Source organism: Corvus brachyrhynchos, unplaced genomic scaffold (genome assembly GCF_000691975.1).
Source record: "Corvus brachyrhynchos isolate BGI_N302 unplaced genomic scaffold, ASM69197v1 scaffold305, whole genome shotgun sequence".
In the NCBI taxonomy this organism is placed as follows: domain Eukaryota; kingdom Metazoa; phylum Chordata; class Aves; order Passeriformes; family Corvidae; genus Corvus; species Corvus brachyrhynchos.
In genome coordinates, this window is record NW_008239284.1 from 1,519,369 (window position 1) to 1,529,291 (window position 9,923).

The following is a 9,923-nucleotide window of genomic DNA, read 5'->3' on the forward strand; positions in this document are numbered from 1 at the left end:
TCTGCCATCCTCCTGCTGCTCCAGGGCAGGAGCTGTGCAGCTCCCAGCGCTCACAGGATCCATTTCAGGCACGCAGTGTGTGCAGGAATAAACAGGGATAAGAGGGAGCTGGATATCTCCATGGTAGGGATCTCCTCCCACCCAGGGCAGACCCCTCTCTCACCAATTCCTGCTCTCAGGCCATGCTTCCAGCACTTTGCTCTGCAGTCAGAATTCCCTTTATTCTCCCCCTGCCTGCGTTTGGAAAGAGACCTCAAGCTTTGTTTTCCTGCAGGCAGAAACACTCACACCTACGGGCTGGGAATTCCTTGGTGTCCCCACTTTGGAATGCTGGAGGCAGCACATCCTGTCTGTGCTTGGGAAGCTGAAGTTGGAGAGCTGCTGCATCGTGGCTGAGGGCCCTGGTGCTGGCCCTTGTCCCCTGGGCCCTGGTGCTGGCCCTTGTCCCTTAGGCTCTGAGTGCAGGCCCTGCTCCCCTGGGCCCTGGTGCTGGCCCTGGTCCCAGCAGGGCTGGCCTGGTGCCATCTCTAGGGGAAGGCAATGTCTGCCAGGGGGCCGTGGGCCACCCCAAAGCCACGCAGGGCCATTGTGTCTGTGGCCCCATGACCCCGGCGGTGCCGCCGGCGGCAGCAGGAAAGTGCAAAGCCCTGGGCTGGGATTTGCTAATCTCTGCTGAGATAAGGCTGGGCTGGGACTCTGGCTGCTCTGGGGATGGGGCTGGCTGTGCCTGCAGCCCCACAGCGCCGTGCTTTGGGGCTCCCATGAGCATACCCCATGGTTTGGGGGATTTGGGGTATCCTGGGGTCTGTTGTTGGCTTAGCCTTTGGAAATGCAGGGCAGGGAAGCCACCCCTGAGGCTCAGGGACACTGCAGGAGGATGGGCTGGGAAAACAAGGGATGTGGTGACTGTCCCAGAGCAGCTGTGGCTGTTGTGGTGCTCAGCAGCCTCTCCCGCTCACTTCCCATGAAAAACCCTTTGTTGTCGATGGGAATTAAGGAAAAGCCACTCAAGGCCGCTGTGATTCCAGCCTGAGCCCCTGCCCTGTGCTTTTGTTCCCGACATGCTGACAGATGTTGGCTTTGCCAAGAAGTTGTCTCGGAGTGGCTGGAGGGGCAGGAACTGCTGCTGGCTTGTTCTGGAGTTGATTCAGCAGTGGGGAAGTCCCAGAATCCTGGGAAGGAGAACTGGAGCTCCCACAGTTATGGGAGAGCTTAACCTGCAGCACCAGAGTCCTTCCCTTGCATCCATCCCAATGCCTGTAAAAGCAGGGAATGGTGCCTGGGAACCTCGGGGGGAAAGAAAGGGAAAAGGAGGGAACTTTTAGGGATGTGCTACTACTGCAGGGTTGGCATGTGCCCTGGGGGGTGGTTATGGAGTGACTGGAGAGCATGGCACAGGTGGGCATGGCCTTGGGGTGACTGCAGAGGGTGGCACGGGGTGAGGGTGGCCATGGGGTGACTGCAGAGGGTGGCACAGGGTGAGGGTGGCACAGGGTGAGGGTGGCCATGGGGTGACTGCAGAGGGTGGCACAGGGTGAGGGTGGCCATGGGGTGACTGCAGAGGGTGGCAGAGGGGCAGGGTAGCCATGGGGTGACTGCAGAGGGTGGCACAGGGAGAGGGTTGCCCTGAGGAGACGCGAGGGGTGGCACAGGGTGAGGGTGGCCATGGAGTGACTGCGGAGGGTGGCACAGGTTTGGGGTAGCCATGGGGTGACTGCGGAGGGTGGCACAGGGTGAGGGTGGCCACGGGGCAGGATAGGGTGACCATGGGGTGACTACAGAGGGCGGCACAAGATGGGGTGACCGTGGGGTGACTACAGAGGGTGGCACAGGGTGAGGGTGGCCATGGGGCAGGATAGGGTGACCATGGGGTGGGGCAGGATGGGGTGACCGTGGGGTGACTACAGAGGGTGGCACAGGTTGGGCAGCCAGAACTGTCCCCAGGGCTGCTGGAAGGGCTCCCAGGCTGGAGGTTTCCGGGAGCACAGATCCCCACGGCGCTGCTCCCATCCTCCATCCCCTCCCCTCGTGCTGCTCCCCCTTCCCAGAGCTCCGACTGTTTCCTGCTGGAATTGCAGAGCCAATTAACTGCTCTCCCCTGTCCTTGGCATCTGGTGCTCCGAAATCCGAGGCCGTGTCTCACGTGGGATTTTTTTCTTCCCCCTTGTTAAAAGCTTGGATGAAATAATATCCTGTCCTGAGTGAATCGGAGTTCACTGATTCCTGAGACAAGGCAAAAACGTTGGCCCTGCTCCAACCTCCTCCTGAAAGGTTTTGGGAGCGGATTTTGGGGGAAATGAGAACTGGCTGGACAGGAGGGACATGGAAATCAATTTGGGATCAGCTTGAAAGGAGCAGGGATTCCATCCATCATCTGCCTCCGAGAGTCCTGGTCACTGCTGGGAATATTCCCATCTGCCCAAAGCTCTGTGTTTCTTTCCCTTCAAGAGTTCCTTGGCTTTTGCCCTCTCTCCCCACTGCAGCTGGGGGGCAGATCCTTGGAGCAGGGGACAGGAGGAATTTCCCAGTGTCCTCGATGCTGAAATTGGGGAGCACAGAGTGAATCCTGCCCCTCCAGCTGCCTGGGATTGGGGTGATGGATAAGGAGGGGGATTTCCTAGCCTCTGGTGCCAGCCAGGATTTGGAGGAGCTGCCTGGACCACGGGTCTGGGCTCACCATGGGAAGGAGGAAAGATGGAGTTTGCCTCCTGTGCTGCTGGTAGCAGGAGATGGGCGTTGTATCTCCTGGACATCTCCAAAAACTTGGGAAAACCCAGCTTGGAGAGGAGGATGCACCAGGAGGGTTTGGGACCTTTATGCTAGTTTGGAAACACAATGGGATTAGCTGTGGTTGGGGTGGGATTAATCCACCCTGGACCTTTCAGGTGGGTCTTTCCCTCTCTGTGGTCATCTGGGCTTAGAAAAAACTGGAAGTGCATCCAAGATTTGGCTGCTGGGAGCAGCGAGGGGAAAGCCTGTGGGGCATCTGCTCCTCTGGGTTTTCCAGAGGCTGAAGGAGATTCCCAACCTGGAACAAACTGCGGGGTCAAAAGAGCTGATTTTAGGCCAAACTCTGACAGTCCCTGTGCTCACCACTCTTACTTTTCCATATTCCAAACATTTCTGGTGTCCCAGGGCTGCAGGGCATCCGTGGAGGAGCTGAATTGCACCAAATCCCAGGAGAATCAGGTCTGCTTAATCTTCTGATGAAATAATTCCTTGTTTCCCACACGTTATCCTCAGATTATCCTTCCTCCCGTGCCTTGCTGGCCCAGAGCATGAAATAAATAAATGAATTAAACAAGTGGTTCATTGCTGCATCTTCCCAAAACGAGGAGAAAGACTTTAAATCCAGCCAAAAGGGATTTGGGATTATTTTTTTTCACCTTTTGCTTTTTCCCCCTCCCTCACTTTTCTTTCAGCAATCATCATTTTACCAACTCCTGCATGCGGGCTGGCCGGTGAGTGCCGCTTCGGTCACTTTGGGTTTGGGTTTTTCCTTGTTGGCAGCTGAATTTTCCCTGCTCCAAGCACTTGATGGGTTTTTCCAATGTTTTTCTTCTGAATCCAGAGAAAACCCGGAGCTCCTGGGCCCCCAGGACATCCCGGGAGAACAGGAGCACCTGTAAGTACAAAAGCCCTGCTGTCCCCTCGGTGGCCTTGCTGCCCTGGGGACACTTTTAGGGTCGATGTCCCCAAGCACTTGGGCTGTGCTGTAATTAAGGACTTTGGGATTGAGTTTCAAAGCAGCCTAATGGATTTGTTGTGTGCTTCCCACTCAAACCTGCGATATTTGATATCCAACTCTCAGCCCCTCTGTCTGTGCCAGCTGAGCAAGGCTGGTTTCCTTCCCTGGGGCATCAGCTTCCAGCCTTGTTTTTGGAGAAGGGACCACGTGGATCCCTCCGAGAGGCACAAAAACAAGGCAGGGAGGGTCTGGGGAAGGATTTGTGTGGGGCCAGCCCGTGCTGGGGGGTCTCAGCTCCATGCCCACCACCCTGGCATTGCTGGGTGATGCTTCCCCCACATCCGGCCATGAGGCAAAGGGAAGGAAGGCAAAACTCCCTGTCCTGACATCCCATCAGGAACCAAAGCAGTGGGAAAATGGATCTGCTCCCCACTCCAAACCTGCCCTGGGCACAGACCCCGCCATGGTGGGCAGGGTTGGGGTGCCAGGCATGCGAATGATCCCACTCTGCCCTTCCCAAGGTCACCTCTGGGCATTGCTGCTTGTCCCCACAGCCTCCCCAGGGCTCGGGGCAGGATCTGGGGACACCTCGGGTGACTCAATCCCTGTTTGTGCGCAGGGACCCTGCGGAGCACCGGGAGAGCCGGGGGAGAAAGGCCAGCGGGGGTACACGGTGAGTGGGGACACTTTGGAGAGGCTGAGTGCACCCTCAGAGCTGTCCTGGGACCCTCAGGGACCCTGCCCCTCTTGGATCAGCCCCTGGCTGGGAGAGGGAGAGTCGTGACAGGGCTGGGGACAGTTTGGGAATGGTGGGCTTGGTTTGAAGGTGTGGGATCGATGCCCGGGTCCCCTCCCAGGCAGGGGTGGTGGCACAGAGGGTCCTTCCCATGCTGCTGTTCCAGGGGTGGCTCAGTCACAGCTCAGCACGGCCCCTTTGGGTGCTGCACCCCTCCAGGTGATGCCCTCCCGGGCAGCTGTCCCAAAAGAGCTGTCCCAGAGTCCTTCTGTCACCCCAGCTCTGGATGGGATGGGTGAGCTCTGCTGTGGGAGCAGCTGTGCCCTCATGGGACCCCCTCTCCCCTGGCACTGCCCCGCTCAGCTCCCTGCGGGGTTCAGGTGCCCTCTGGGTACAAGGAAAGGAGAGCAAGGTCCTGCTGTGCCAGCGTGGCTGGAGCTTTGCTCCACACTCCTCTTTAACCTGCCCGGATTCAGGATTTCACTGAGCTCAGGGGTGAAGGAAAAGCTGCCCTGAAGCTTTAGCTGGAGATGGATCCTGAGGTGGATCCTGAGATGGATCTGCTCCGACTCCTGCACATGGGAAAGGACCAGGAACAGCTTGGAGCCAAGGAGCAGGAGGCTCCTAAAGCTGTTTCTCCTTCTCTTGCCTCCTTTAGAATATTCCTCCTCCTGGATTAGTGCCTCGAGGTTTAGGTTTCCTGGGAATAAAAGGCTTGTGGGGCATCCCAGACGTGCATTAAGGGGCTGGGATAACCCGAGCTGCAGCTCTGGGATTGTGGTGGGTCCGATGCAGGAGGCTTTCCCTCGACCTTCTCTCACTGCATCACTTCTTCCCTGCCCTCCCTGTTGCTTCCTGCTGCACACCCCTGGTTCCAACTATCCCAGGGTTTTGGTGGAGAACGTGCAAAGATCCCAGTGCCCAACGCTTGCAGCCCCTGGGTGTGGAAGCTTTTCCCCAGCTCCAGCTCCAGAGGCAGGCAGAGCTCGGTGTTTCATTTGCTGCTTTCCTCACGTGGAGTTTTTCATTTTCCGTGCTTGGATTTTCCTCCCCAGGGGGAACCCGGGCTCCAGGGCTTGCCAGGACGCGTGGGATACCCCGGCTCCGATGGTTTCCCTGGCTTGGATGGCAAACCTGGGCCGTGGGGGCTGCCAGGGGAGCAGGTGAGCCGTGGGCAGGGAGTGCTCAGGATCAGGGGGAAGCTGGAGCTCCAAACCCCGGGCAGGAGACAGGGAGCTCCTAAAGCTGTTTCTCCTTCTCTTGCCTCCTTTAGAATATTCCTCCTCCTGGATTAGGTTTCCCAGGAATAAAAGGGTTGTGGGGCATCCCAAATGTTCATTAAGGGGCTGGGATAACCCGAGCTGCAGCTCTGGGACTGTGGTGGGTCTGAGCACGAGGGCTGGGCTGCTGCACCTCGACCTCCTCATGCAGAACAACTGCAAATCATGAAATGGCTTGGGTTGGAAGGGACCTTAAATCCCATCTCATTCCACCCTATGCCATGGGCAGGACACCTTCCACTATCCCAGGGTGCTCCAAGCCCTTCAGGGCTCAAAACTTGGAGGGTGACCAAGAAATGAGAGTGATTGAGGAATGCCTGGGTAGTGTTCAATCCAGGAATCTGCTTCCTTGGTCCCTGCCCTTTTCCAGACCCCTGGCAGCAATCCCTGGGGATTGCAGGATACACCCCTGGGCATGGGAGCTTTCTCAGGGGCGTTTAGAGGACAGGGACTGATGGTGCTGAAAAGTTTGGGGCTCTCAGCAGCTGCTGGGGAATGGGGTGGACATGGGTGGACACTGGGCAGCCCCTCAGTGCCTGCTCTGCTCCTTCCTCCCTCTTCCCAGGGCCTCCAGGGCTTCCAGGGTGACCGAGGGCTGGCTGGGGACAAGGGAGAAGAGGTGAGTTGGCTCTGGCTTGCGTGGGCATGGGCACGATGAGGTGCCAACCTCACCCACCCTCCCTGGAGGGGTGCAGGAGCCGGGGATTCCCACTGGGAAGAGGGGTCTGAGCAGGGATTTGCATCCAGGCACGTTGGGGCCTTGCCTCCAGCATTTCCCACAGGGACTTTTCCATCCCTGTTCTGGCTGGGAGTGAGGAGAAATGAGGAGAAATGAAGCAAATTGAAGAGAAATGAAGAGAAATGAGCTTTTCCAGAGCACTTTGGGATTTATTTTAGCCTGGAGGAGGATGAATCCCAGGCTGGCAGCACCTGGTTCTTCCAGCAGTGCCAGCCCCAGCCCCAGCACATGCTCCTGGTGCCAAACACCAACCCCTTTCCTCCATAAAAAAGTGAATGCTGGTGGTTTGTCACCCTTTAATTTTTTCAATTTTCCCCCTTAAGGCCAACATTTTCAGAGCTGCCCAGGAGATTTTTCAGGCTTCTCCAAGGCCTGATCGTCCTGGGAGGGGGTTGAGACCTAATTTCTTCTTTCTGAAGCAGCAGTCCCACGTGGGTTATCAGATACCTGGTCTGGGCCACACTTTGTCCCCTCCTGCCTGTGCCAGCCCTGTGCCAGCCCTGTGCCACCTCTGTGGGTGACACGGGGCACCAGGAGCTGCAGGGAGGTGACACCGTGCTGGGGACCTTTGCCGCTGGGCCTGCCCCATTTAGCACAACCTCGAGGGTCCCCATCCTCCTGTCCCACCCTCACTGTGTCCCTTGAGGCCCAACAGCCGCATTTGAACTCCTCACGGTCCCGTTTCATCCTCGTTGTTCCATTTCAGGGTTTCCTGGGAGACCCTGGCCCAGCTGGGGACAAAGGAGAGAAGGGAGTGAAGGTGAGGGTGGCTGTCCCTGCCCCTCACAGCCCTGCCAGGGTGCGCAGGGGTCTCTCCTTCCCTGCCACAGCCCCCCAGGTCCTGCTCTCCTCCTCCATCACTCAGGCTGCTCTTGGCTTTTCCAGGGGGTGAAGGGTGAGGATGGGCTGCCAGGTCCTGCTGGGCTCCAGGTGAGTTCCCTGCAGAGCTGGGGGTGTCTCACACCCCTCCTTCCATCCCCTGTCCCTCTCTGCCATGTCCTCAAGCTCCAGCCCACCTTCTCCTGCCTTCAGCAAAGCCCTCGTGGTCTCTGTGTTGTCCCTGCCCCTCCTGTGAGGGAGGGGACAAAGGCAGTGCCACCTCAGGGTGCTGACACCTCATTCCCAGCTTCTTTTCCAGGGAATGATGGGGCTGAAGGGTGTCCTGGGCTTCCAGGGCCCTGCAGGGCCAGAGGTGAGTGGTTTTAGTGTCACCTGCCCTCCCTGGAGGGGTGCAGGAGCCGGGGATTCCCACTGGGAAGAGGGGTCTGAGCAGGGATTTGCATCCAGGCCTTGCCTCCAGCAGTTCCCACAGGGACTTTTCCATCCTGTTCTGGCTGGGAATGAGGAGAAATGAAGATAAATGTATAAAAATGAAGCCAATTGAAGAGAAATGAAGAGAAATGAAGAGAAATGAGCTTTTCCAGAGCACTTTGGGATTTATTTTAGCCTGGAGGAGGATGAATCCCAGGCTGGCAGCACCTGGTTTTTCCAGGCTTCTCTCAGCACATGGAGAGCTCAGTGCTCCCACATCACTGCGAGCCATCCTGTCCAGGAAAGGGTTGGGAAAGGATTTAAAAGGAAAATCGAAGTGGTTTGGTGGTGAATGGATGCATTTTCCAACGTGAAAGGAGTCAGGGAGCTGGGGTTGGGCAGCAGCTGTGCGAGGGGGCATCAAGCAGCTGGTGTGAAGGAATGTGGGAGACGATGTGAAGAAAAAGGGGGATTTGGGATGAAGGAGAGGATCAAAGCGAACAAATGGCGTTTTTCTCTCTCCTGCTGCAGGGAGAAGGTGGCTCCGTGGGTCCCCCGGGCCCTGCTGGTCCCATGGTGAGTCCCAGGGCTTTGGTACAGATGGAATTTCAGGCACTGGAGCTGCTGCTGCCCAGAGCAGCACCTTGTCCTTGCCACTGGTCTAATTTACAGCTAAAAACGCCACATTTGGTTAAAATCATCGTGGTAGCGGGGGGAGGAATTGCAAAAGGACCAGTGGTGTTAAACCTCACCAGTAAAGCCCCCCCAGCATCCCCAGTAGCCCATGGGGGACATGCCCGGGGTCCCTGTCCCAGCTGCCCTGTGGGGGTTGTAGGGCTGAGCAGGGCCTTGCCTTGCAGGGAGAGCCGGGCCAGCCGGGATCTGTGGGATGCCGAGGCATCAACGGCTCTCAGGTGGGTCTGTCCCGGTCCCCATCCTTTGGCATTTGGGATTTTCCTGTCGCTGCGCTCACCCCGCCCCTTCCCTGCTCTCTCCGCAGGGGGAAATGGGCCCTGCTGGGATGCCCGGCCCCCGCGGCCCCAAGGTGGGTGATCCCAGGGATGAGATGTCCTGGGATGGGGGGCGTCCCCAGGCTCACCCAGCCTGGAGTGGTCTCCTCCAGCTGGGATGTGATCCCAACGCACCCCAAAAGCTGCAGAGGGGCTGGGACAGGGGTGGGAATAATCCCAACGCACCCCAAAAGCTGCAGAGGGGTTGGGACAGGGGTGGGAATGATCCCAACCCATCCCAAAAGCTGCAGAGGGGCTGGGTCAGGGGTGGGAATGATCCCAACCCATCCCAAAAGCTGCAGAGGGGCTGGGACAGGGGTGGGAATGATCCCAACCCACCCCAAAAGCTGCAGAGGGGCTGGGACAGGGGTGGAATCCTTCCTGTACCCCTTAGTGTGCCACACAGCTGGGAACTCTGGAGCTCCTCGGGGGCTGGGAATTCCCGGGAGAGGCTTTGCCCTGCCGGGGTTTGATCCTAATGGCAGCTCCGTGTCCCCCCCTCTGCAGGGACCCCAGGGCTTGCAGGGCAGGCGTGGCCCCCCTGGCCCCAGGGGCTCTCAGGTGAGTGGGGGCTGTCCTGGCGTGGGTGGATCCCCCCCAGTTCTCTTCCAGGAGCTGCTGGGATTTGCCCCCCATGTGCTTTGGAAGTGGACACGAAATCCTCCACCTTGGGGGTCCTCGTGGCCCCCCAGGAGTGGGTGGGTGGGGAGGGCACAGGGGACAAAGGGTGACCTGCTGGGGACAGGGTCCCTGAGGTGTGAGGCAGCTCCTGGGGGGCTGGGCAGGTTCCTGTGGGCTGGGGTCTCACCCCCAGAGCAGGACAGGGAGCCACATCCCTGTTCTGCCCAACATCCCCTGCCTTTGCTTTTGCCAGGGTCCAGCAGGGCTGGAGGGATCCACTGGTCCCAAAGGAGACACGGTGAGAGCGTTTTTCTGGGCCTTGGTGGGGATGAAGGCCAGGTTTGAGGGATTTCCCTGAACTGTGGGGTTGAGGGGGTCCTCATCCCTGTTTTTGGAGGGGAGAGGGGGCAGCACGTCCAGCAGAGCTCCCAAATGCCACCTGGAGGTCCCTGGTCACCCTGGGGAAGGGACATGGAGGGGCTGGGTGCTCTGATGTGATCCCTCTTCACTCTGGGCCAGGGACAGCACCCAGGGAGCGGCTGGAGCTGGGCCAGGGCAGGCTCAGGCTGAGAGCAGGGAAAGGTTCTTCCCCCAGAGG

At 58.5% G+C, this 9,923-nt stretch overlaps 1 protein-coding gene across 1 annotated transcript in view; it reads left to right on the forward strand.

The window, feature by feature from the left end:
- LOC103619785 (collagen alpha-1(I) chain-like) overlaps nt 1-9,923 on the forward strand; it is a 59,687-nt gene that overhangs the window by 30,304 nt on the left and 19,460 nt on the right. The window contains exons 11-23 of the mRNA XM_017740338.1: nt 3,423-3,461; nt 3,572-3,625; nt 4,308-4,361; nt 5,480-5,587; nt 6,270-6,323; nt 7,150-7,203; nt 7,329-7,373; nt 7,582-7,635; nt 8,226-8,270; nt 8,555-8,608; nt 8,695-8,739; nt 9,212-9,265; nt 9,579-9,623. Coding sequence (XP_017595827.1) covers nt 3,423-3,461; nt 3,572-3,625; nt 4,308-4,361; nt 5,480-5,587; nt 6,270-6,323; nt 7,150-7,203; nt 7,329-7,373; nt 7,582-7,635; nt 8,226-8,270; nt 8,555-8,608; nt 8,695-8,739; nt 9,212-9,265; nt 9,579-9,623 — 705 coding nt within the window. The remainder of the gene's footprint in view (nt 1-3,422; nt 3,462-3,571; nt 3,626-4,307; nt 4,362-5,479; nt 5,588-6,269; nt 6,324-7,149; nt 7,204-7,328; nt 7,374-7,581; nt 7,636-8,225; nt 8,271-8,554; nt 8,609-8,694; nt 8,740-9,211; nt 9,266-9,578; nt 9,624-9,923) is intronic.